General features: G+C 41.8%; 1 protein-coding gene across 5 annotated transcripts in view; it reads right to left on the bottom strand.

Annotated features, from left to right (window-relative positions):
* Nucleotides 1-65: 65 nt before the first annotated feature.
* Nucleotides 66-27,580, bottom strand: part of MAGI3 (membrane associated guanylate kinase, WW and PDZ domain containing 3) — a 198,248-nt gene continuing 170,733 nt past the window's right edge. For 3 of the 5 annotated variants that reach the window (XM_043500625.1, XM_038379478.2, XM_043500623.1), the window contains 8 exons: nucleotides 25,965-26,157; nucleotides 23,654-23,842; nucleotides 16,259-16,444; nucleotides 12,283-12,385; nucleotides 10,568-10,694; nucleotides 8,980-9,123; nucleotides 4,678-4,816; nucleotides 66-2,420 (listed from right to left, as the gene is read on the bottom strand). In XM_043500625.1, the coding sequence (XP_043356560.1) occupies nucleotides 1,369-2,420; nucleotides 4,678-4,816; nucleotides 8,980-9,123; nucleotides 10,568-10,694; nucleotides 12,283-12,385; nucleotides 16,259-16,444; nucleotides 23,654-23,842; nucleotides 25,965-26,157 (2,133 nt within the window). In that variant the 3' untranslated portion in view covers nucleotides 66-1,368. Of the gene's footprint in view, nucleotides 2,421-2,872; nucleotides 2,962-4,677; nucleotides 4,817-8,979; nucleotides 9,124-10,567; nucleotides 10,695-12,282; nucleotides 12,386-16,258; nucleotides 16,445-23,653; nucleotides 23,843-25,964; nucleotides 26,158-27,580 lie in introns of all 5 variants that reach the window. The other 2 variants (XM_038379479.2, XM_043500626.1) reach the window with 1 other exon arrangement.

Raw genomic sequence — 27,580 nt, forward strand, 5'->3', positions numbered from 1 at the left:
CTTATCGATCTTCTCTGCTTTTGTGAACTGGCCCAGCCCCCTTTTACTGTGGGTTTTTTTTTTTAATTTGCAGTCATTGAAAACTTAGCACAGGTCAGGAAATCAAATTCATTAATGCTATCAAGTAAATCAAAACCATGAAATTTCTGTAGACTGCTAATCCTACAGTTAACTGATATAAAAATATCTTAACATTCCTCAGTTATTTAAATACATATTGAAGCTCAAACAATAGATATTAAGTCTCGTGTACCCTGTATGTCAACTATTTCTCATTGAACTAAAAGCAATTACACACAACAGGAGATTTCTAATAGTAGGCACAGGTAAGAGGGACTTTTTTTAAGAAGCTGTTGGTGGTGGTTGGTTCTGTCTGAGTTTGTAACAGCAGGATTTTCTGTTTCAAATACTGCTTTTACATATCAATTTTTAGTTTTATAGGTAAAGATGGGACACTTACAAGTGTTTTTAAAACAAAGTATGTGGTGCTTTGACATACAGTACCAGAGGGAGGTTGAAAGCATAGCACCACATCCATTCCTTATTTCCAAAGAACTGACCAGTGGGGCCATGATTTTACCAGAAGCCAATGGGTGTTTTTACCAGTAACTTAACAGGGCCAGGATTTCACCACTTAGTCTTCAGAATGATGTTTGTAATACATGTTTTGCAGATAGTTATTATAATTACCTTAAATGAATTAAGCAAATTAAAACATTGTTTTGCTACTAGAAAGCAAAACCTAACCCCATAGATCACACCAAAATGCAGTTCTCTCTCTAAATAATTGGCTATTAAGAACTTTAAGAAAAAAAATCCAGGGGGGCAGCATCAGTGGCTCATTTGCTGCCCTAGAGTTGATAGAACCAGCACACTCACCTTCTTACTGAAGTTGTGAGAACTCTAATTAGTCCCCTATACAAACATGCGACATGCCTTTGAGAAAATAGCTATTTTCAAACACAATCTTGGGTTTGCTGAGTCTGGGGAAAACCTACAAGGAGGATTAAATTGATTGGCTACAGTAGATAACTTGGCACAAGAAGTGAGTCATGATCACATTGGCAATACAGGCATTAAGAAAGTTTGTTCAGAAACTCACAATACTATCCGAGAAAGCTTTAGCAGTGCAATGTTGAGAGAGCAGCAGGACACTGCCTTCAAAGGATGAGGGGACAGCAGCTTATGGAAGAGTTGCTTATAAGCAATCCAAAAGGTCCTTCATGCAGCTTAGTTAATTTAAGAACAAATCAATTGTACTTTCCAGCCCCTGGAGTAGTTTCTGAAAAATAACAACTTTGTGGAAAAAAGATTCTTTAATTGACCATATTAGAAACCTGATTAAAACATGTTCTAAAAATGTTTCAGTCAAACCCGTTTTTCAGTGACACCTGTTGCTTTTGTGACTTTACTTGCACTTGGTACCTTCCAAGGTCCAGGAGTTATTGGTGCTTTCTTAACTGGAGAGCTGCATTCAGGTTTTGAAATTCCATCATCTTTGGTTTCATCAGTTGGCTCCAAGTCTTTTTCTGTGTGGTCTTTGTTCAGAATAACTGGATCTTGTGTTTGGAGCCTACCTTTTTTTTCCTTGGAAAGCTGTGAAACAGCAGAAAGACTTGCAGTTTTGAAGTTGCTAGAACTTGGATCTCCAGCATTGGCTTTTTCATCTTCATCTACTCTTTTATTAGGCTCATTGGCCTTATTTAATGGAAGAGTCTTTTCATCTGCTCTTGGGTTTTTTCTCTCTTGAGCCCACTTATTCTTTCCAGCAATGTTCTGCTTTGTGTCTTGCTGTGTTACTCCTGATTTTTCGTTTCCATCTTTGAACCACTCAATAGTTTCAACCCCACCACCACCAGCTGTTTTATCTTGAGAGTCTAGTAACTTGTCTGATTTGTCCCCACTTTCTTCTTCTTTTTTGGGATGCTTTTGGGGACTGGCAGATCTGCCTCTGTTTCTTCTGGAAGTTTCTTTTAAATTGATTTGTGTGTGTGTATTCTCACCTCTCCTGGGTTGCTCAGACTGGTCTGAGAGAGTGCTGTGTGTGTTTTGTGTGTCGCTTCTTCTTGGACTGTGGAGCCCTGCTTGCTGCAATTCTCCAGATGTGCCCAGTTGTTTTGGACTCTCCGCTCTCTCTCTCCTAATGTTGTCATCAGTTACTAAATCTAAACTGATAGGCTGGTCCCATCTCTTCATATGCTCCTGGGTAGAAGACAGATGTGTCAGCTTAGACTGGTTTTCAGTTAAAGTGCTTTTCTTTTCAGGCACAGTGTTTTTAGCTTCTTCCAGTTTCTCAGATATATGAACATTTGCTAAAGATTCTTCCAATACTGGTAAATCACATACTGCAGAGGTGGGTAATGGTGGCTGTTCATCATATATTATATTTGAGGATGATAGATTAAAACTATCTTGATCACCTGGAAGTGAAGCAGCAGAATGGTGAGACAAAAAAATCACTTAACCAATATTCACACGAACATCTATCTAAAATATCTAAATGTAATGAACTTCCACAATGTGATCTAAACACTTCAGAAACAAAAACAACAAACATACATATTCTATAACACACTAAACAAAGGAGATTTCCTCACTCAGCTGTAACTTAAATTTTTAGCTCATAGAAAACAACTTTTTGGGGAAAAATACAGGCTAAGAATGCTGGCAAGATCTTTGCTGAGGCTGGTAAGGGCTTGTGAGGTTCAGCATAGCTATAGGCCTCACGCAGCAGAATTAAAAATCCCTATCCTACACTGTTGCAATTGATGCCAAAAGAATACTGAAAACAGGGAGAAGGTGAAGTTACTATTTATAGCATTGTACTTTAAAAAGAAAAAAAAGAGGTGAATCACAAGACATGCAGATTTACCAAGTCTTTAAGGAAAGACCAAGAAAAGCACTGAAAGCCTTAATGTTGTTCAGGTTTCATGTAGGAGCACAAACTGGAAGGAGCCAGACCTGAATGAGGAAGAGAAAAAGCCCAGAACTATATACCAAAAATCACAGGAAGCAAAAGATTTCACTAGAAGTGTACGATTCAAATGCAGAACACAAGAGACAACATAGCGATAGTATGGAAGAGCCACCCCCCAAATTGCTGCACTTAGGCCTGGCAGATCTCTGTGAGGGAGGGAGCTGTGGAACATTACTGACAGCTGCTATTGTTATGAAAGGCAGCACACTTCTGTGCCAAATACTTATAACTGCACGAAAAAGCAAACAGATCTTAAGGTGGTTATTGTACACTTAAATACCTACTGGCAATAGAGAGCTGGAATTCACTGAGTGGCTCTTTTCTTTTTTTATAGGCACAGATGTGTTTAATATTTATTTTTAGGGGAGACACAAGGCATACTAAGGTTTACTACACTCTTAGAGTGTAGCCTAGCCTAAAAATTCAGCAGTATCTCAAGAGATCTGTTTTAAGTTTTCAAAATACTAATTAACCAAGCCTTACTAGCATAAGGGCTAACTCAGTAGGAGATACATGTGATCTCAATAGAAGCCAATTGAGGGGATCTAACACAAAGGATAAAAACAAGACAATAAGTCCTCCTGTAGTTCAGAGATACTTTGCACTATTTGCTCTGATGGAACCAGGCAGTGTATTTTAGGACCATGATGTTTTAAAGTTATTTTCTAGCTCAGTGAGGAGAAGGGAAAAATATAGGAAGAAACATTTTTAGGCAATTTCATCTCTAAGTGGAGGTCAGTTCCTGCCTACATATAATAGAATGCTACAAACTTGCATAGGCTACACTATGCTTGAAGGTTCAAGGTGTCAGATTTTAATTTGTTTATGAAAGTCGTGGGCTTTTACAGAGGGAAAGTGGCTCTCTATCTAACCATTCCAATTTTACTACAGAGCTGTTACGCTACAAGAAGGATCCTTACATGATTTAAATACTTCCTGTCAAAAGCCTGACAGCAGCTGCGAAGGGTTAAAAGGATAGAATTGGCACGGGGAGGAATAAATTCTCTTGCTCTCAACACGCTCTGCTTTGAAATACTGTGACAGCCGCAAATAGCTTTGATTTTGGAGCATGCCCTGCAGTGGAACTCAGTCAAAGCTCTTGCAGGCATTTCTGCCCAAGCAATTTGCTTAGGGATTTGTACTTTGCTGCCTTATGTGCAAAAAAACAAGCGTCACAATTAAAATTTTCTATTCTGAGAGCAAAACTTTCACTCTTTCAGAAATTTTGTTTTTGAAAAATTTAACGTTTTATAGTTTAAGTTCATAAGAGAAACTAAAGCACCACAAAAATAATAATCTTGGTTGTGAATCTTGACACAAGCCCTATACCATATGAGATTTTATTCAAATGTAAAACCAAATTATGTCTTTAATTATATGTGTAGAGAAGCACAGAAAGCAAGTTGGAGATGGATGGGATCATCAGAAAAAACATGGCCTAAAGAATACTTGCAATAATATTACATTTCATGGTGTCTTTCAGTTTTTTCAGTGGCAACAGATTTTTTTTTCCGGTCACATTATTTGTGCTTGTATGAAAACAAGCAGCTTGAAAGTCAGCAGAAACGGAAGGATATTGCTAAATAGCTTTAGTGCATACACAACAGCATCCAACCTCTTTAGACATTAGTCAACACACATTTCTTTTTACCACCTTCCCCTGGTCCCCTCCAGACAAATTGGCACAACCTCTAACTTACCATGATCTGGTATCAAGCCAGTCCCTGGTCTCAGAAGAAGAACAACTTTATTTCCTCCTGCTTGAATCAGCTCGATGGCTCGTGTATGAGTGATACCTTGGGTGGGTTCACCATTGATTTCAACAATCTGGTCACCAACCTGAAAAGACAATACCAGCCAGGTTAAACTTCATGAAGCACAGCTACTGCAACTGGATTCTTATTCAATATAGGAAAAGCCATATCTCAAGTCAAGCTTTTCTTTTCCCTAGTCCCTTCCATTCTCTGAAACCCACTCTCCTACAGCCACTAACATACACAATTAATGTAATTCAGCCATCGGGCTGTTAAGTGAATTCTTCATGTAAATAAAGATGCCTTCTTTAAAAATAAATCTTCTTCTGCCAAGCTGGCTTCCCTGAAAGGGCTCAGGTTACTTGAAATGAATATTCCATTTGATATGTTTAATACATCCATGTTCTTGAGTACATCTTCATGCCATAAAAGTAATTTGTTGATGCTCTGTTACAAAGACTTGCACCATGAAGATGTTTAAAATCATGTGTGTGGTAATTACTCTAAAAATACAACCGAACACCCTTATATTAATATACCTGAGAGGGTTGCCCATAAAGGAAAGGATTTATTATTCTGAGAGAGAGAGATCACTGTATGACAATAGCAGCTCATTCCTGACTAGTGAGATATCAGCTTTAAGGACTTCGATGCAAATTTACAAACGTATCAGATAATGGACTAGATGATCTCCTGAGGTCCCTTCCAACCCTGATATTCTATGATTCTATGTCAGAATATCAAAGCATTTGGGTTCTAACCCACGAAAGATCATGAGGTCCATCTTGCAATTAAACTGATTTTCCATTAGGTGTCACTACTGCATAAAAGTTGCATTTTAAAGAGCATGCATCTTACTTAGATCAGTTACATAAAATGTTACTGAAGGTGGTGATAGTCCCACATAGAAGCCTATGATCATGGAGCGCTAATACAATAATGAATGAATGACGACGACATACAGCCATTTGGAAAAACACAGGGCCGAGGTGCTGTTTTACCATCTAGTGTTCAAACCAGCTGCAAACTGGGTTATTAGAGCTCCTTTGTGTCAGTATCGGAAAAGCTCCCTCCAAAAATACTACTTAAATTGGGGTGGGAAAGGCCTAGTTCCATTTCAGTGGTTGAATTGGGAAAGACTGGAGAGCACAGACTAGTGTACAAGCTTATCTAGGCACGGAAACGTTCTGTCCTGGCCAGGAAGAATTTAGAGGTACCTCCTGTTTCCAGAACCTGTTCCCCCTCAGTTGTCATTGACATCACTCCTTATGTTTTGTTCTGAGCATTACAACTATTCATCCCTCTGACCTCTGCAACAGAAACTATGAGAAGTGGTTCTTGCAAGAGTCAGGTACCATGAAGGAGATGGTTGCAAATATTTTCCAATACATGGAGTATGATAATGACACACCTCTTCAGCCTTGCTGGCCCTCAGGACTCAAGATTCCCAGCGGGGTATGGCTCCAGTGGCAGTAGCAACAAGGGAAGCACTGGCACAGATAGGACTCCGCTGTTTGCCTATTCTAGTGCTTCCGCTGCTGCTGCCACTGATGGAGCTGCTCTATGACGATAGATGGCTCCCAGTTTTATCCGTGTATATGCAGGATCAGCCCAGTGGGCATGGAAAGCAAATTCACCAGCGTTTTCCCTTTCAAGGGCTGGTGGGGGCACATACCCGCTGCCAGGGCACAGGAGATGCGGCTGTCCCATTATGAACTCATTTTTCAGGGTGCTGTAGTTCAGGTGTGAAACTTACTGCTTCAAGCATGGAAACGGTATTTTAAATACAGCTGAATATGCCTCTCCCATACAGTGCAGGCACCCAGCTAATTCACGGAGGTCCTCTGGGAAACAGCCTAGCCAAGACTGCACCCTCACTCAGTCAGCATGGAGCTCTGAAATGGAACAATACCTGCCTCTAGCAGGGGCAGGAAGCAGATAACAGTGGGCTGCTCCATACAGACTGCTATAGTGGAAGAGGAGCCCTGCTGAAACCACTAACCATGAATCCCCTAGTTTAGCTGACCAGAAGGTGATCAGCACCTGCAGGGAGATAGGAAAGACCTGGATGTGATCAGCTAGGTAAAGTGCCTTGGGAAGAGGAACAGGGAGGACACCACAGGTTTGTTTTCCTCTCTCTGGTGAGAGGAGGAAGAGATCTTATTACGCAATGTCTGGCCTGGCCTACCAGATCTTTGGAGAAATGCAGATGTCACACAGAAGTATAATGAAAGAAAGGTGAGTTCCAGTGTGAAGATGAATATTTGAAATTTGTTTTATTATGAATACCCCACAGTCAAATTTACCCTACAGCCCACCCATTCTTTGGCACAGATGATCCACAGGAGAAAGCAGATAAGTGTGCTGATGTCATTTTTGACAATAGAGCCCAAAGCGTTATATTGTGTGTCCCCCATAGATTGGGAGTTTATAAAGCTGTACCCAGCAAGAGTTCAGGGAATTGTATACATTTGATTCTGTTTATTGCTGTGAAATGTCTCCAATGAAAGTCCAAGATTTGCAGCTGGGAAGTCTTCACATGCTGGTGACTTGAACGCAAAGCTCTGGAGCTTAGCATAACCCCACTTGAAAGAGCAGTACAAGAGGAAACAGAAGCAGCACTATAAGATTCAAGCAATCTCCCAAGCATAAGAAAAACTAATGACTGTAAATGCTAAGAATTAGCACAAAGAAACTTAACTCTTTGAATTTTGCACCCAATTAAGCCTGACATCAGCCCTCAAAAGTAGTTGATTACCTTCACTTTGCAGACTATAAACTGACAGAGAAGGTGAAGTGACTTGTGTAATAATCTGTGAAGGGCCATACCACACGTCACTAGCAGGAATGGAATCAGAACTAGAAGAGTCTCTGATTCTCAGTTCCATGCTTCAGCCAGTACAGTCATTTTATGGACAGTAATTACCGAACTGTATTTGGTCTCTGTAGCGAGACGAGACTCATTGGTGCAGTGCCTCCTGCTGGTTGTCCTGGGAATTAGCTCTTTCCAGCCTTCGGAGCGCCCTCTGCACACCAGTGTCTTGCCTGCCGCTGGCCCCGTGTCCCTCCCAGATCCCGGTGCCCTTTACCGTGGGATGCTACCCCCCTGGCAGTGCCCCCACACTCTGGGTCTCCCCTCCCAGGGGAACCCCCAACCCTCTATCCCCACCTTGCCTCAGTGGCTACTGCCAGTTATCTAGGCCCCGCTCACTGGGGCAGACTGCAGTCTGTAAACCACTCATCACTGGCAAGGAGGTTGGACCAGCTGCCTCTGCCAAACCCTGGGCTGCTCCTCCCAGCCCCTGTACCTGCACAGGCCTCTATCAAGGCCTTCAGCCTGGGGAGTTGCCAGGCTGGAGCCTCCCCAGCAATGCTCTGTCTCTCCCAGGCAGCCAGGACCTCCTCTCTCAAGAGCTAGAGAGAGACTGCCTCTGCTCCTGGCTCACAGCTCTTCTCAGGCCAGCTGTGGCTTGATTGGGGCGTGGCCCCAGCTGTGGCTGCCTTCCCAATCAGCCTCTTCTTATTGGTTCTCAGCCCCAGCCCTCTCCAAGGCTGGCTTTTAACCCTTTCAGGGCCAGAGCAGGGTGACTGCCCCGCTACAGTCTCCCACTGCTGTGACACTGCCTTCTCCCTTTGCATATATTTGGTTTGTTTAGGGGACAATATTTGAACAGTGGGATTCTTAGACATGACACACAAGAATTAACATTAGGATACGTTGGTAGGGAAGGCACTTGGTTTGGAAACATTTTAAAATTCTATGCTGAACAATGAAAGCTCAGCATAAACACAAAGGTTGGGTGCTCTCACAAACCCACATTTACCTGGACTCTGGGAACCTTCCAACAGACTTGCATTTCATTGTGCTATTTTCAGTCTGGGCTTCCAAAAATCACTCATTCTGGCCAACTACTGTCTATAGAGAAGAATTCATTGTCGGAAACATCTGTTACTATGTCTTTAGGGTAGATGGCGTCCAGCTTTCTTTGGGAGAGGCAGTGCTGCAGAGAGAGCAGGTTTCTTTCCCCCTAACATGCTGCTGGGATTTTTACTTCCTGAAACATTAAAACTATCAACACAGTTTGCTACATCTCTGCAAATACAACTCAGACTGGAGCAGTGTAAATAACTGTTGTGTGTGTGCAGTGAGACATTAACCACTTACAGGGAAGCAAATTCTTTGACTGGGTAATTAACATCCTGAGGAGCCCAACGTATTTGAATTCATCAGTGATCTCTGACACTCACGTGAATTCTTCCGTCCTTGATGGCAGGCCCATCCTCAGCAAGTCGAAGGATGAATAAGCCCATGTTGTACTCCTTTCCTCCGCGAAGACTGAATCCAAAACCGCGAGGGCCTCGTTCCAGTTCTACTGGAGAACAGCCAAGACTCTGCATAAGAAACAAGATAAACAATTGTGGACTGAGGAATTTTAACTTTTGTTAGAGTTTCCTACATTTTCAGGAAAGGTATTTTATAAAACCAGAGAAATCCCTTCAGTTTCACACACTAGACAGGTTTTAATACACAGCTATGAAGGGATGTTGTCGTAATTAAGTGTAACATGCAATTGAATCTAATTCATCACAAACTCACATCATATGATTTTGTATGAGGTGGAGTTATACCAGGGGTGGGCAAACTTTTTGGCTCGAGGGCCACACTGGGGTGCGAAACTGTATGGAGGGCGAGGTAGTGAAGGCTGTGCCCCCCAAACAGCCTGGCCCCCTCCCCCTTCCCACCCACTGACTGTCCCCGTAGGAACCCCCGACCCATCCAACCCCCCCTGCTTCTTGTCCCAAGACTACCCCCACCCCAAACTGCCCCCCCCGGGATCCCACCCCCATCCAACTCTCTCTGTTCCCCAACCCCTGACCGCCCCAGAACCTCTGCCCCATCCAACCACCCCCTGCTCCCTGTCTCCTGACTGCCTCCCGGGACTCCCTACCCAACCCCCACACTGCCATGTGCGTGCTGCCACTGCCGCCTTACTATGCTGCTCAGAGCAGCAGGAACTCGCAGCCCCGCTGCCCATGTGGCTGCGGAGGAGCGGAAACAGCAGGGGAGGGGCCGGGGCGAGCCTCCCAGGCCAGGAACTCAGGGGCCGGGCAAGACGGTCCCATGGGCCGTAGTTTGCCCACCTCCGAGTTATACCCAACCAAAATCTGCAGAGCAGTTTAATTCTAAGATTCTTAAATATGTATGAATTGTTTTTCCATATAGAATGTTCCCAAGATGTTACAGTAGTTCCGTTTCAAAGGTTTGTTGTTTCTTTTATAACTACAATGATCAGCAATATTAAACTAGACTAAGTTTATAACAACATTAAAATACTAAGTATTAGCAGAACATCCTCCGTACTGTTTGACATTCATAAAGAATATCTCAACACCGTATCTCCTAAGGGAAAGGTTACCCTACACCAGGGGTCGGCAGCTTTTCAGAAGTAGGGTGCGGAGTCTTCATTTAATTTAATTTCTGTCTAATTTAAGGTTTCCCGTGCCAGTAATACATTTTAACATTTTTAGAAGGTCTCTTTCTATAAGTCTATAATATATAACTAAACTATTGTTGTATGTAAAGTAAATAAGGGTTTTAAAATGTTTAAGAAGCTTCATTTAAAATTAAATTAAAATGCAGAGCTCCCCGGACCGGTGGCCGGGACCCGGGCAGTGTAAATGCCACTGGAAATCAGCTCGCGTGCCGCCTTCGGCACACATGCCATAGGTTGCCTACCCCTGCCCTATACTATTAGCATACAAGGGAGTTGAATTTTAGGGCCTCAGTACCACCAGGATCTTGCGAGACTCTTGGCTCCTCAGGATAGGTGTCTACCTGAGAATGACGGCTGCCTACAATGGAGAGAACACCGCCATCAGGCTGGGGCAAGTGCTTGTGCTCAGGCCAGGGAAGCCTGTAACTGTTGGAAAGTTCTCTTCCAGCTTCATCTTCTGTGACTCCCCTGAAAATTGGTGGAAGGAAAGGTTAAGTTACTCAGGTCACATTTACATGGAAACTGAATTAATCTGCAACAACGACTTGCTAATAGTTACTACTGGATGGACCAGCAAGAAACATCAGTTGTACAACAATATGGTTTTCCTATGCAAAGCTTATACAATTAAAAAGGTATTTAATAGTTGTTTCTTCATCGTCTGTAATTTATAACCTTAACCTACTGCAGCACATCAACAGACGATCATCAATCATCAGTCTGTTGGTTGGCACAAGGAGTTGCATCAGCTATTTCATTCCCGAGTTAAGGACATCTGACACTAGGGTCTTCTGTGAACCCAAGGATTATAAAGAGTACCAAAATAGCAGTTCAGTCTTACCTTCTGTTCTCATTTGGAGGGAACCCTTCTCTCTTCCCTTACTTCCCTCACAAGTGAGACAGTTTCAACAGTATATAATGCTTTGTTTATCCTAAGAATGAAGTCTCCCCAGTTCATACCCGGACAAAACATGATCAGGTACTTCTGAGTAATGTAACAAACATACAAAATCCAGGAAATGAATCACTTGAGGATTTAATCCCAGACTCTCTGCCATCATCACAATGATTAAAAAAAAGCAAAACAGTGTGCACCATCCAGAAAAAGACCACATAACTGCTATGAATGGCTTTAAACTGTGCAGTGACAGCATCAAGAAAACTTGTAATTTTTAAATGTTCGTTTTAATTGAAGCAGGTAAGAAAAGATCATCCAAACAGCTACCTGCAATAGTAGGGTACTGCTGAATTATTATGTAATAATGGTAATGCTAATATGGAGAAAATAGGTGAAAAACACAGTATGTCCATCTCTTCATTGTGCTATGTAACTGATACATTGGCTGTGAAACAGAGTATCCCTGTAAACATTTTCCCCATTGACAGGATCTCCCAGGATCTTGTGAACCATTTATTGATTGGGGTTTTATTGGGTGATTTCCACTTATAAGTAATCACCCCTTGGTCTGAGAAAAGTGCTGAAGGGATGGAGTATCATCGCTTATCAGAGCTGGTCTTAGATATCTACCTCCTGATTTATCAGGTCACTGAACAGCCTAGCCATACAAGAATGACATTTCCAATTTCTCCTCAAGCCCTTCAGCAGATACCCTCTTCTGTAACACAACAGGGATAGTTTTCAGCTCTGAGCGAGCATAGTCTGTGTATCAATTACAGTTCCCCACAACATATGCCAAAGACAGCACACAGCATGAACACTAACAGTTACATGAGATTATAAGGGCCAGGCTGATAAAGGAATTACTGAGGCAACAATTCCTCACAATTTAAAGTCCTTGTTAGGTACCCAGAACGATGGAGCATTTGTGCCTTTTAGACACAGTCAAGGGCAATGCCCTGGATGATGCTCCCATGCACCTAGATGAGGGCTTGCTGCAGGATATGGGGAACGTGACCCACAGTTGGCTGCCCCTCCTCCCTTCACTTCTGTGCACGGATTCACCCAAGGATGACTTAGGCTGGTGCTATCACACCAGCCAGGCTCAATCTTTGTTCACTTTTGGTTCCCATCTGTCTGAAAACAAAGGCATCGTACCTGTCTGCTGTTGCAGAGTTGGCTTGTGTTGTTCCCATAGGTCTGTGCTGTGGGGCTGGACTTTGTTTGGCAGAGTTGGTTCCTGAAGGGGGGCCACGGTGTTCTAAAAACGTCAAACAAAACAGAATTACAGCAGACCTCTAAAAACACACTGTGCGGTATGAGGAGAGTAAACAGCACAAGAGAGCTAATTGCTGTTCTGAGCATTTCTTACTCTTCTAGGTAAACAGCAGCTCTTGCTGTCAGGTGCCCAGAGTGAGAATGCAGGGGTTTTAATTTAAAATTTCAGGAGAAACAGAATTTCAGGCATCCAATGAAGTGAGCTGTAGCTCACGAAAGCTTATGCTCTAATAAATTTGTTAGTCTCTAAGGTGCCACAAGTACTCCTTTTCAGTTTTCCTTAGGATAAGCTACTGGGCGGGTCTGTGCTGCATGACCGGTTGCTCCTGCGCTGAAGCGGAGCCATGGAGATTTCTAGATTCAGTTCCATAAATCAGGGTATTTGGTGAAGTTCATCCTCCCCATGGAGGAATTTCTGCTAAGCTAAACTACTTTATTCTAGGAATGACAGCACAAATTAAGATTTTGATTGTCTGTAACCTAGTAAAGGCAGGAGCAGTGTCAGAACTAGACAAATCCACAGGGCGGATTGTCCCTCTCCCCCAAAAAGTATTTGATAATGATTTAACAAATAATCAGAAAGATCATCTTGATGCCCCCCCACCCCTACTCCAGCTCCATTGTGAACAGGTTTTGAGCCCAACCCAGCAGGGCTCTTGGAGGCGTTACTGAGAGTCACATCTGCTAATCCATCGTGGAGAAGATCTATCACAGGTAAACTCTCAGGGAAAGGTTACAAATGGTTCCTGAAACTGTATTAAAGGAGATATTTTAATCACAACTGGAATAATCGGAATGTTCTCCCTCTCTCCAAAGAGCCTTAACAGGCAATTTACCTATAATGACATTTTAACAAAATCCCTCTTAGTAGCCTTCACAAAGCGAACCTGTCCTGACACAGAGAACACATTTACTGTACGTGTCTGATCAAATGACTCTCTCAAAACCTCACCATATTTTGAAATAGAAAGTGACTGCCACTCAAAAAGCAGAGCAAACCATATTCCACCAAAATGCACTTAGAAACCCTAAAGGGCAAGTTTTAGCTTGGAATGAGCATTTATAGTTCAGTGGCAAACCCTGAAAATAAGGGCTTATAATGTAAAGTGTCACAGGCATTCCAGCCCACTGTTGCTAGGAGTGTGTTAGGTAAATGCATTTCTGGGTAATAATTGAAAAACACAAGTAATTATGCACCTAGAAGTAAAGGAAAGCACATTACTGCTTCTCAGTACAGATTATTAAATTAGATTGCAGCATTTCTCAGCTATACCAGAACCTGCAGAGTTCATCACAGGGCTGTCTGGCCTTATTGCTAGGACATGCCTGGAAGAGGTTTTCTTCCCTCCCAAGACAAACGTCAACATTTATTCCTGGCATACATTCAAAGTTTTAGTTAATAAGCACAGGTAAGAAAAAGGCCATCTGTCTGCATGAATTCTCGGCTCCTCCACTCATCCTGCTCTCCCATGTTTTTGGTTAGTACATGACTAGGGGCTGTTATAAAATGTCTTCTGGAGCATGGAGCAGAATTCACTTATTCTAGAATTAGAGTGACAATTGGGACAAAGAATGAAAAGTAAAGAACACACATTTGTGAAAGCTGGAGGGGAGTAGCGGAGGGATCAGAGTTGCATTGTAGCATTTTCACTGCCAGTCTAAGAGGTCAGCACAGAAGACACATTGTAACAGCAAAGTCAGTCAGGGCTTGAGCACTATGGTGCTGAATAGCTTCTGCCTAAATGGGTATTTCTCTCTCCCCTCAGTGTCATTCACAATGCAACTAACTAGTGGCAGCAGAAGCCAGGCATCCAACCCTATAAAGCCCAACCTGCTTCCCAGAGTGTGTAACTGATTGAGATATCTGCATGATCTAATGTCTGCACTGACTTTCCCCAGGGTCTGACTGCTCTAAGGAGGATAGTGCCTGCCTATTATTTTGTGATCTGGAACTTGGTGCTCACTGCAGCTGTGCCATTAGCTGAACTACATTCCCCAAACTTAAACCAGTGATTATTTTAGAAGCAGTAATTTACTCTAGTTCATGAGCAACATGGATTTCTGTAGTTCCTCCAAACATTACATAAATCTTCAAGCCACATGGCTTCTCCTATTGGTCACTTTGGGCTGGTTTTATAATCGGTTACTGACATTTTTTTCCCCAACACTGATTCTCACTCAGGTCCATGTTTTATCTCTGAATTTTATCTGCAAATCCCATATGATTTAGGAATGGAGAAAAGCTAAGATCAGGGTTTCTACAGGGTGTGTGAGAAGGGGTATTACATTCAGATATTAATGACAGAGGCTATTTATCTCAGAGACAAGGCTGATTAAAAACTAGATAGAAATGGACTTAGCGGACCCTCAACTTAAATTTCAACTGCATTAAAGGCAGGGTGATTGCTTTGAGCTGTATCCCTGTGACCTGAAATGAATTAGATCTGATAACCATGAAAACTTCATTGAAATAGAATGGATTTTATAAATAAAAAGAGCCTCTCTGTTTCAAGCATTAATAAGCAGGTAAATTAAGTCTTTGATATTCTATATGAAAGGCCAAGATACCATGTTAAATATTTGCAATGAACATGAAATGAGAGGGAATCATTTGTTGGCTTTATCCACATGCTAGCTTTAAGTATTTATTATTTAAGAGTGGAGAAACCCATCTTACTTGCAAAATAATTATAGCAACTTTAATTAAACCTACAAGCAGCAATTCAGAAAAATGCACTGGTAAGCAGGGCTGGAAAAAAGCTCTCTCTTCAAACGATTGGATTTTACACATTTATAATGAACTGTTTGTGTAGGGAACAAATATTATATTGAGAGCAGAGTTGCATGGGAGCTTTCATTAGAAAATGCCATTTCTGAAAGTGGGACTTTGGCATCACAAATATTAATTTTGCTGCTTAGAGGATTTCACTGTTTTGTGCGCTGAATTTGCTAGCAACCTGAAAGGCTTTGCAGAAAAAACAGCGATCAGGATGCGAGTTTTCTCCAAATGTATCTTGAGAAGAACTAAGGGCCACAAAATGTTTCCATTATGTCCCGGAAATGCAGCATCAGGCAAAATCTGGGCATTTTCACAGAGTAAAAGGAAAACACTGAAAATGCCCAGCAGGGCAGGATGTCTAAGAACTGGATATTCGCTAGGCCTTAGGGTGCTTGACTTCTGTTTGGCAACAGGGCCCCTGAGGCAGAGCTGCCCCATGCTATTGGCAATGCCTCTGTGGACGTGCACAGGCAATATCACCCTAGGAACTTACCTTACCAGGCTCTCCTGACGGGAATTCCTGCTGCAGAGCTCTAGGATGCCAAGTAAAGTCAGAAAATTCAACTCTACTTTTCACTGACATCCCAGAGTGCAGTAATTTCTTCCCCCTTCTAAAACTTGAAGGATCAGATCTTTTTCATGCTAAGAAGTTATAGAGCTGGATGGGGAATATTTCCTGTCAGGAACAGTCTCTCTCTCTCTGATTTCTATGGAGAAGTCTACATACCACAGCACTGATTCTCAAATGCCTGAATCTTGTCTTTTCAATAAAACCATCTCTGTATCTGTCTCCCCTCCCCCACCCCTCTTCACTTGTGCCCAACTTCCATCAAGCAAATGAAATGAGCTTCACAATCAGTCACTCACTAGGTAGATTATTTTCCTAAAACCTCTGACGTCTTTATACCACCTCCTTTTCAGCTTGTTAACTTAAGAAGATATAAAACCAGACTCTGGGGCTTTGTATCTATTTTATTATAGAAATAGTTGGTGATCATGTGGCAGGACACCCCATCTTGCAGGCTGTCCCACCATTAGTATCCGCACTGGGCAGAAATAAGCAGGCATTTTTCTTACCTTCCTCAGCAATGACAGTCAGGGTAACCATGTGGCCTGCATCTTTAATCAGCTGCACTATACTGTCATGGGAGAGCTCTATGATTGACTGCCCATTCACAGCTGAGATACGGTCTCCCACTTTCAGCTTCCCACACTGATCAGCTGGGCTCCCTTCAATAACACGCCCGATCTTGTGGGGAATCACTAGAGAACCAAGAAGAGGCATGTCAGCATTTTCAGCATACATTGTACTTGTTAATAGGCAGCTGCTATTCCTGTTCATTTATATGAAGCACTACAAATGTAAACAATTGCTGTTAATAATCTCAAATAAATCAGAGTGGTTCTACCATGGAGTGCTTATAACTTGAGAGGAACTAGCTGTTTATTGTCACTCTGACCTGCACATTTGAATCTGGCTAACAACAGGCAGCATGTGGGGTTGGTATAGAGAATTCCACACACCCTGCAATACTGGCTGTCTGAGCCATGCAGGTTGAGTACTAAGAAGTGGATCTTGTAGAGGTGTTTCATTTTGTTGGCAGCCAAGGTTCATTACCCTTAAATCAGAGCAAGCTAAAATCAAGAGCGTTAGCAAAAAAGGGCATCATAATTTCACAGTTTTTTCTCTCCATTGCATGCATGGAAGGAGGCACTATTGGAGCGAATGACAATAAATCAACCCTGCTACGTTGATGTGCAAGACAAATAGGGATTCATGTAAGCAGAGAAACATGCAGAGGAATGGGAAAAGACTATGTCCTCTGATTTGCTCTGTGTGGCTAAACCTGTAACTAGATAAAATGGAGAGAAAGCTGTAAAGCATCCTTGGTTCCACTTCCAACGCTGTTACTTGGTGCACCAATCTGGCAGATTACAGGAAACAGAACATTACTTATGCATACTCTCCCTTAAACCAATCTTAAAGTTTGCCATTATGAAACACAGGTTATCAAGATAAATTTTCTACCATGCCTCCTTCAATTTACAGCAGGTGTGAAATTATAGGCCATGTGGCTCTGTGATAACCTCCTCAAGGTGGCACCACTGCCAGTAGCAACTTCCACCACTGCCTGGCTATCAATAGGCAACCAACAGTTAATGATTCCACACTCATTGATTCGTCCGTCTGTGGTTTGTACAGGGTACAGTTTTTATACTAAAACAGAATAGGTCATAAGGGGTCATGTACTGTTAAAATTTGAATTATAACAAGTTTTTCCATCTAAAACAAATTTTACTTGAGCCAATGAATTAAACAAAATAAATATATTAGCTTTGTGGCTTATTTGAGCTACGTCAGATGTGCTTAGCAGGATGTCAATCTATACACAGGATATTTGAGCATTACTGGAATGTGTTTTTTAGATTCTTCACAATGCGCAAGGTGCTGTGCAAACAGGAGAGAAGATATGGTCCCTTATCATCTAAAAGGCCCTCAGACATAAGGGAAAGAAGGGAGGTAACAACATAAGGTATTAGGCAACTGACCAGGTGTTTTAATATCAATGTTAAAAAAAATTAGATAGAGAATTCCCCAAGTACTCATGAAAGAGCCACACTTAGCCAGTTAGTGTCTTGCAAACAAACACTGCCATGAAAGAGGGTATTTTAGAGGGATGTGAATGAGGAGAAGGCAGTGGCCCTACAGAGCATCTCAAGAAAGGTAGTCCATCCATAAATACATTAGAATGTATAATATATAATAAAATTAATATGGCTAATATAATGTTATAGCAAATAAAAAGTGGAAGTTAAATTGTGAAAGGAGTATGCATTTCTATGGAACACACAGTGTATTCAGCGTGGAATACCAGTTCTTATATAACGCCTTCGATTAGTAGATCCATAGGAGCTAGGCATCAAGAAGGCATGGATTAATAGGTTGCAGAAGCTGGTATCACTGGCAGAGTAGGGAAGAGGGTCACTATGAAAACAGAAAAGAGCAGGTGAGTGGGAAAGGGCGAAACTTCACAGGCTCCTAAGGGTGACTGTGGGAACCCTACCAGCCCACTGGTACCAAGGAGCATTTGTACTGTTCAGACGCCGCTGGAGTCTTGGCCCGACTTATCCTCCTCTTAGCCATGGGGTCAATCTCGTTAGGAATGACCAATGTGCCTCTTTCAGGAATTACACATGGGACCAGGCAGTGCCACGGTATGGAGTTCCAGTCTGGGATACATGGGGATTGGCGAGTTCCATTTCCAATTCCCAGGTATCTCTCTGCTGTCATATAGAGTGTGCAAAGTGAAAGGTCTGCAAACAGCTTTATGCTGCACACTGTCCTAAGAAACTTCCATCTCCACTGTCATTTTCCCTTCATTACAGCTTGCCAGACAGTTTTATGCATAAACAAGCCAACTATGACAGATCCACTGGAACAAAAAAAAAAAAAAACCTACACAGCATGCATAGCCAGCAGAGTGAAGGAAAAATATTAACCAGGCAAAGCCACTAAGAGCCTTCCACTGGCACATGAGAGCTATTATTATGCCTAAATGAAACCCTTTAAAGGAAGCAGATCACATATGCACAGAATGAATAAAATCTTATGCATCAGGATTCTCTGAGGCACTTTGTTCTGCCATATGCAAGAGACTGGTTTCTTTCCTGCTTGTTTGCTTAGAAGTACTGAAGCATCCTTTGGAGGGAGGAATAGATACAAGGAATCAGTTTGATGCAGCAATGGTAAATCTAAGCGCACAAATTGTTTTTTGACCCTGTGATACAAGTACAAATACCCTGCAATACCTAAGTACACTAGGGAAGAAAAATAAAACATTCAGACTGCATATTCACTTTAGAATGTGGCTCATGACAGTGGTGCTGGGTGTAGTCAGACAGAATGCAAAAGTGAGCCAGAGAAGTAAAGGTTCTGGACAAAGGTTTTTCCTACTTCTGCATTTCTGGGCTTCAAGATAGATCTGCATCCGTAACCCCCAGTGTTTTCCATATCGTAAGTTTTAACTAGCTCTCCAGATCAGCTTATCCAGGCTGCTCACCTCACTGCCACTCTTCTTAATACATTCCTTTAGGGGCCAGAGCAATGGGACTGGGAAAGAGAAGGGGAAGCAAAAAGTAAGAGAGAGGGAGAGTATTTTTAAGGGGCTCATTCATATTGGTCACTTTCCCCAGAACGGACCAAGCAATGGGTTGGGTATAGGAGGGAGCAGAACTAAAAAGCGTCCATCGGGCAGAGGAACGTTCCCCTGGTAGCAAAATATGAGCATCCTTTTCTCAGAAATACAATACTTTTCTTCAGGCTTCTCTTTGGCAGAGATCAGCCAGTATCTCTGCTTCCCAGCAGCTTCCACAGGCTCTACCAACTAGCAAGATCTGGAGTGATGCTAATGGAAAATTGTAGGTTGGTGGTTGTTGATCTGTAAGTCAATACAGCAAATTGCACTCAACAGCTCACGTGAGGCCAATGCACCAGTAGGGAGCAAACAGAAACCTCAGCTCATTGTGTTGCCTGAGCTACAATACATTGGTCCCAGAGGAACTTCATGCTAAATCAAAGCCCATCTGTCAGTGTGCTGCTTTCCCATGCAACCAGAGCTGCCTTTAAATTTACCTGGTTCCCTGAAGGTGTAGCAAAGATGGTTCCCCTCTGCATGGATCCTTAAAGTCTCTCACAATGGCTCTTGGACCAGCTGCCCATAAAACCCCGCACATACAGGACATAACTTGCAGTGCTCACATTTCTACCTTAGACTGTCACCAAAGATCTTCACTGGTTCCAGCCATCCCTTTCACTGATGCTCTTCCTGTCACAACTGAAATTTCACCTGAAATCCCTTATGTGCACCCAAAGTCCAGGGGAGGGAGAAGGTCTCTGTCCTCTTCCTAACTTCTTTATTGCTATTTCTCCCAAGCATGCTTCACTGAAAGGGAACGGATGGTGAATGGAGAGAGAGGGGTGCAGAATTATGTACTTAAGATTATCATTTGGCATTTCAAACTATGACAGCAAATCTCAAAACACTTTCTGAAAGTCATCAGAAACCTGACCTTAATTTACCATTCAGGCTTGTAATTAATGAGCTAGCAAACACTTGTTACCTGCTATAAAGGAACAGACACTGATGCCTCTCAATTTTTAACCTCCATTTAAAGATTTAATTGTATTGTCTTTAATTTCTTCTCCCATTTTTAAGGCCTACATTTTTAATATAATTTATGTAAGAGTTATCTGAGAAGAGGAAAGCATCAGAGGATTGTAGAGTTACAACTACTGATGAATTATCTTGTGTAAAATATCCCAGTGGGTTCATTTTAAGTCATTAATAAATTATCTGGAAAAGGAGGTGAGCAGTAAGGTGGTCAAATTTGAAGATGATATAAAATTACTCAAGATTGTTAAATCCAAAGCAGACTGTGAAGAGTTACAAAGGGATATCATTAAACTGAATGACTGGGCAACAAAATGGCAGATGAACTTCAGTTTTGATAAGTGCAAAGCAGGGCTGTCGATTAATCGCAGTTAACTCATACAATTAACTCAAAAAAATTAATTGCAATTAAAAATTTAATCTTGATTAATCACAGTTTTAATCACACTGTTAAACAAAATACCAATTGAAATTTATTAAATATTTTAGATGTTTTTCTACATTTTCAAATATATTGATTTTAATTACAACACAGAATACGAAGTGTACAGTGCTTACTTTATAATACTTTGATTACAAATATTTGCACTGTAAAAATGACTAAGAAATAGTATCTTTCAATTCACCTCATACAAGTACTGTAGTGCAATCTCCTTATTGTGAAAATGCAACTTACAAAAGTAGATTTTTTTGGTTACATAACTGCACTCAAAAACAACCAATGTACAACTTTAGAGCCTACAAATCCACTCAGTCCTACTTCTCGTTCAGCCAATCACTAAGAGAAACAAGCCTGTTTACATTTATGGGAAATAATGCTGCCCGCTCCTTATTTACAATGTCACCTGAAAGTGAGAACAGGTGTTCGCAGGGCACTTTTGTAGCCAGCACTGCAAGGTATTTACATGCCAGAAATGCTAAACATTGATGTGTCTCTTCATGCTTTGACCACCATTCCAGAGGACGTGTCCGTACTGATGATGCTTGTTTAAAAAAGCATTAATTAAATTTGTGACTGAACTCCTTGGAGGAGAATAGTACGTCTCCTGCTCCATGGTTTTACCTGCATTCTGCCATATATTTTGTGTTATGGTAGTCTCGGATGCTGTTTGATTTAAGAACACTTTCACAGCAGATTTGACAAAACACAAAGAAGGTTCCAATATCAGATTTCTACAGACAGCTACAGCACTCAACTCAAGGTTTAAGAATCTGAAGTGCCTTCCAAAATCTGAGAGGGATGAGGTGTGCAGCATGCTTTCAGAAGTCTTAAAAGAGCAACACTCTGACGCAGAAACTCCAGAACCTGAACCACCAAAAAAGAAAATCAATCTTCTGTTGGTGACATCTGACTGAGATGATGAAAATGAACATGCGTTGTTCCGTACTGCTTTGGATCGTTATCGAGCAGAATCTGTCAGCATGGACACATGTCTTCTGGAATGGTGGTTGAAGCATGAAGGGACATACGAATCTTTAGCGCATCCAGCTACAACAATGCCATGCAAACGCCTATTCTCACTTTCAGGTGACTCTGTAAACAAGAAGAGGGCAGCATTATCTCCTGCAAATGTAAAAAAATGTGTTTGTCCGAGTTATTGGCTGAACAAGAAGTAGGATTAAGTGGATTTGTAGGCTCTACAGTTTTACATTGTTTTATTTTTGAATGCAGGGTTTTTTTACATAATTCTAGATTTGTAAATTTAGCTTTCATGATAAAGAGATTACACTATAGTATTTGTATTAGGTGAAATGAAAAATACGGTTTCTTTTGTTTTTACAGTGCAAAGATTTGTAATAAAAAATAAACATGAAGTGAGCATTGTACACTATTGATTTCAATTACAACACAGAATATATATATTTGAGCATGTAGAAAACATCCAAAAATATTTAAATAAATGGTATTCTATTATTAAGAGCATGACTAATCGTGATTAATTTTTTTAATCGCTTGACAGCCCTAGTGCAAAGTAATGCACATTGGTAAACATAATCCCAACTATACATACAAAACGATGGGAATCGTGGACAGTTTTCTGCAAATGGCTGCCCAGTGGGCAGCGGCTGTCAAAAAAGCTAAACAAACGTGAGGAACCATTAGAAAAGGAATAGAAAATATGACAGAAAATATCACAATGTCACTATGTAAATCCCTGATTCACCCAGACCTTGAATACTGCATTCAGCTCTGGTCACTTCATCTCAAAGAAAGACAATTAGAATTGGAAAAAGTACAGAAAAGGGCAACAGAAATGACGAGGGGCATGGAACAGCTTCCATCACAGCAGAGATTAAAAAAACTGGGATTGTTCTGTTTAGAAAAAAAAGACGACTAAAGCGGGAAATGACAGAGGTCCACAGAAACATGACGGGTGTGGAGACAGTAGATAAGGACGTGTTATTTACACCTTCTCATAAGACAAGAACTAGGGGTCACCAAATGAAATTAATAGGCAGAAGGTTTAAAACGAACAAAAGGAAGTCTTTCTTCACACAACGGACAGTCAACCTGTGGAATTCCTTGCCAGAGGATGTTGTGAACTACATGTTGTGTGAGGACTATAACAGGGTTCACAAAAGAGCTAGATAAGTTCATGGAGGATAGGTCCATCAATGGCTATTAGCCAGGATGGGCAGGGACTCAACCCCATGCTCCAAACCTCTGATTGCCAGAAGCTGGGACTCAATGACAGGGCTGGAATCACTTGATGATTCCCTGTTCTGTTCATTCCCTCTGAAGCATCTGGCCTGGCAGGAAGACAGGATACTGGGCTAGATGGACCACTGATCTGACCCACAATGGCCGTTCTTATGTGAGATGTTGCAAAGATGTTCCAGGATAATGGAATACACTGATATACCAATATACCACCTTACACATTCTTAAAGTCATCAAATCACCAGGATACGTTTCTCTCTTTTTTCCCCTGCCCTTGTACTGGTAAGGAGTGATTTGCCACCCGCACTTCAGTTGTTGCACACGCAAAACTTTCTACAAAATGTACAAAGGAGAGAAATCATATTCCCTTTTGTGAGCAAGACAGACTTAGCCTTTAGCCACTGAAGTTGTGAACAGCATGACGAGTGAAACAACAGATCACAGCACAGAAGGTGGTTGGACATGGAAAACAAACACATCCTATGAAAGAAGAATCTCCCAGGAGTCCCCAGCCCTGAATGCCATTGGCAATAACTGCTTTCAGCTTTGGCAGGAGGAACTATGCGTTAAACCGATTAATCTCCCCCAGTCAGGCATCTGTGGAGCAGGTGGCACCAACACACAGGAGTCAGCCCTTACCGCCAGGAGGAGGTTTGTTTTTTGAGGTGAGGATGACAAAGCCAAATCCTTCATTCTCTTTCCGCTGTAGCAGGACATCATAGGCCTCTGGGGACTGTCTGCTTGTGACCTCTACCCGATTCAGCCGGGGAGATCCATTTTGAGTGGAAATGGGCAGCTGCGACTCCTCCTCTTCTGGCTGTTTCTCGACTACAAACACCACGAAAATAAAAGTATAAGGTAGAATCAGTAAGAGAGCTGTGGAGCTGGATAACTACAAGGATAAACATGATCAGATCACTAACAGAATGGAGAAGCACCTCTCCTCCCCACGAGGGCTTATTAACAAGGCAACTGAAACCAGATGGAATCAGAATATGAGGTAGAACCATTTACACTTTGGGTTGAAGTTGCTACAGAGGTTTAAGAATGTGTAATAGGAGAGTTTAATGTTTGCAATACACACCTTTAACTCAGAAGGGAGCAGTCTGGGTGTACAGCAGCTCAGAGGTAGTGCTCAGTTGCTGATGCCCTTAATGATGCTAGCCTAACCCTGGCTGTCTCTTTAGTGACTCTTTGGCAGCATTATTTTCCTGTATGGTTTAAGCACAAGATCTATAGCAGAAACCCACTTTAAAACTGGGACTATTGCTATTTTCATTGCAGAGAACCAACTGTTTATTTCAAAGCGTGTACCAATATTTTAAAGGGTAATTCAAATGTTGAAGCCCAGCCTCTTCGATGGAAAACTAACAAAATCCCAGTCTTGAAGCACTGCCTGTGAGGACCATGCCACATCAGGAAATTCAGAAGAAAATAAAGCTGTAAAATGAAGGGATTTTTCTTTTTCTTTTTAAATTAAATAAAGGAGAAATAAACAGAGACCAGAGGCAGAGGTGGCCTTGATGCAGACGAAGCCACGTGAGCTTTTCAAGATCTCTGAATCAAACCCTCTCTTTCAGGAACATGTTACACTGTCAAAATTAACCAGGGAGGCAGTGAAACTTGAGATGCAAAGGCAGAAAATTGCTTTTCCTCCGATTAGATTAATCTTTTCTGAGCCTTTAGATGACCTCTTTTTGTGCTTGGCTCAATCTGCTCTCCTTGCACCATGCTATGACAGGCTGGCAGCAGCCACCAGGTACAGCACCAATATAATACATCTGTAGTTACTAGGTGGATAATACCTAATTTAATACTTCACGTATTTTCACTTTGAACAAAAACTGGGCAAGACAGACTCATGAAGGGCTGCAATCTACATGCAAATAAACAGTGTGACTAGAGACCCTGCCCTCTCCTGGTTTGTCTGGTTTCTGTGTGGCACCTAGGAGAAACACCATGACAATATTAACTCACTAACACCCGTGAGGTAGATAGATATCACCCCCATTTTACAGACAGTGACACAGAAGTCACTTGATTTGTCAAAGAATGCAGAGTGTGTCAGTGACAAGCCTGGAATGAGAATTTAGGACCTTCTAGGCTCACAAACTCATACTTCGCCCATTAGGCCATGCTGCCCCCATTTGGATGACAGTGAAAGGGAAGATGTTATGAAAGTCATACACTTCCTATTTTTTCTAAGTTTATAAGGAATGGTTCTAGTTATCTTGACTGAAAGAGCCATGAAAGGCAGTGGGGTTTACTAATGAGAACAGGGGATAGCAAGCAAGGACTTCTGGGTTCTGTTTTCAGTTCTATCACTGATGTGGTCAATGACATCTCAGCCACGACAACCCTTCTGTACCTCAGTTTCCATATCTGTAAATTCCATTGCCACTGAACTGTCTACAGAACACTGCTCTGACTATAAAATTAATTTCCGCATTTAATTATATAATACACTTAAGCCTGCTGCACAAATTCTAACAAAACTCAGAATGTAATGTGTTGTAATGCAGAAAGAAAGCTTGTCTTACTGCCCAGAGTACGTAGAGCCATGGTGGCTTTAATAATGAATGCTTGTAAAGTACTTTCAGATCCTCCAACGAAAAGCGCTATAGAACAAGAGAGCATCACTATTACAGTGCTTTCCAGAGCCCCAGAGCAAATGGATGCTCCCTTTTTTATCCCATTCTCTTCCCTCCAAGAACATCTGCTTGATACAAATTTGTTTTACCCCATTCATCCAGAAATGGAGCTGACACCCTGAGTTTACATCATTCCTGATGTACTAGTAGTTCTCTTACGGTACAGCTTTATATCATCTGATTATGGCCGTGGAAACATGCCTTTACACCAAGTCCAGGAACAAGGGCTCCAATGGCCATGCTACCAGACTCTGGCAAACCTAGCGGGACTGGGTTTAGTCTGGACACCTGGCACATACCGCCAAAGATGATCTTCCTCCGGACAGTGAGCAGCACCTGGCCATTCCGCGCAGCACTGGTCATTAAGTCCAGGACCTGTTTGTGTGATTTCCCTTTGACAGAGATTCCATCAATGCACATTAGCTCATCGGCAGCTCGGAGTCGGCCATCTTTCTCTGCTGCTCCCAGTGGGATGATGGCCCCAATATATATCTGCCAACAGAGTGTCATCATTGGTCTTGGGGTGTAGAACACACAGAATATGTCAGGATTGAATCCCCAGATAAAGAGGGACTTTTTGCAGGCTTTCCTTTAAAAAATTTATTTCCTTCACCTAAATCTATCAGAAACTCACGCTACAGAAGCAATACTAGACCGACCTCATTTTCAGATGTAGAAATGAGCACACAGTGACAGTCCCAGCTTCCTGACATTCAAACTTAATGCTCATCTTATTTCAAGGTTTGTTTTTATTACTTCCATGTATTATTCATGAATTCCTATCAACTGAACGGTCACCACCTCATGAGTAGGTTAAGCTCTATATTTGTCCATTTACCTGTTTGTCTTGCTGTTTGAGTGTATTCATTCTGTGCATCAAAGATTATTGAAAAGAAATGCCTGCGTCATTCAATCAACACAACAAAGACACACTATCATTACTGAGACCTGCTAGGTGACTCCAGTGTAGAATTTAAAGTTCAGCAAAGAGCCTAAGAGCACAGCTGCTCAGAAATTGCAACACTCAAAATCTGCAATGTGCAAGTATTGGTGATCACAGGATGAATTTAAAACAGCTGCAGCCCTCACACCCCTTTGGCCAGCACCTTTCCTCCAAAGCAAACACCAGCTAAATGATAGAGACAGGAGCACGAAACACGTAGTAGTTTTAGATGCTAGAAAAAAGTTCAGTTTAAAGTGAAAGATTAAAAACAATTAAGTCCAGCAGGTGTCCAGGGTTAAGTAGCAGAGAGCATGTTCATTCCAAAACCCATCTTCACATTGTACTCAGGGCATTGCTATGACTATTACCAACACAGCTACAGTTGCTATAGCAACAAAACAGTAGAATACAATAAAAAAACCCTAAAATTGCATATTATTTCCTCTAGAACAAGCACTCTGTTCTTCCTTTCCTTTAAATACAAGTCAGAAAACAAATTGGCATTGGATCTTGAATATAAATGGAGAATGCATTTTAATTACATATGAAAGGACATGCTACCAATCAGTGTCTGTATCCCAAAAGCTGTAGCACCTTTGAAGGTTGGCAGGACAGGAGCAGTCACTGCCATATGGTCAGGGACAGAGTTCTACTTTTCTTGGTGAAGATGTGCTTTGGCAAGTGAGAAACAGGGCAGGATTTCCTAAAACCAGGCATAGCATGAATAGGAACTCCAGGAATTTCCATTCATGTCTTTGCCAATCTGCCTCCATCCTCCTCTCTGAAGCAGACACTGCCGCCTGAGTCAAACTGCATGATAGCTCTCTAGAGTGAAGCCAAAAAACTTCACTAATTGGTGACCTAAAACCATATCTGATGTCCAATCTCCAAAAGAAGAGAAAGACTTAGAAAAACTATTTTAAAAAAAGATTATAATTTTCTCCTTGCTTCGTTCCCTTCTGCAGCATAATA

This window comes from Dermochelys coriacea, chromosome 21 (genome assembly GCF_009764565.3).
Source record: "Dermochelys coriacea isolate rDerCor1 chromosome 21, rDerCor1.pri.v4, whole genome shotgun sequence".
Lineage (NCBI taxonomy): Eukaryota > Metazoa > Chordata > Testudines > Dermochelyidae > Dermochelys > Dermochelys coriacea.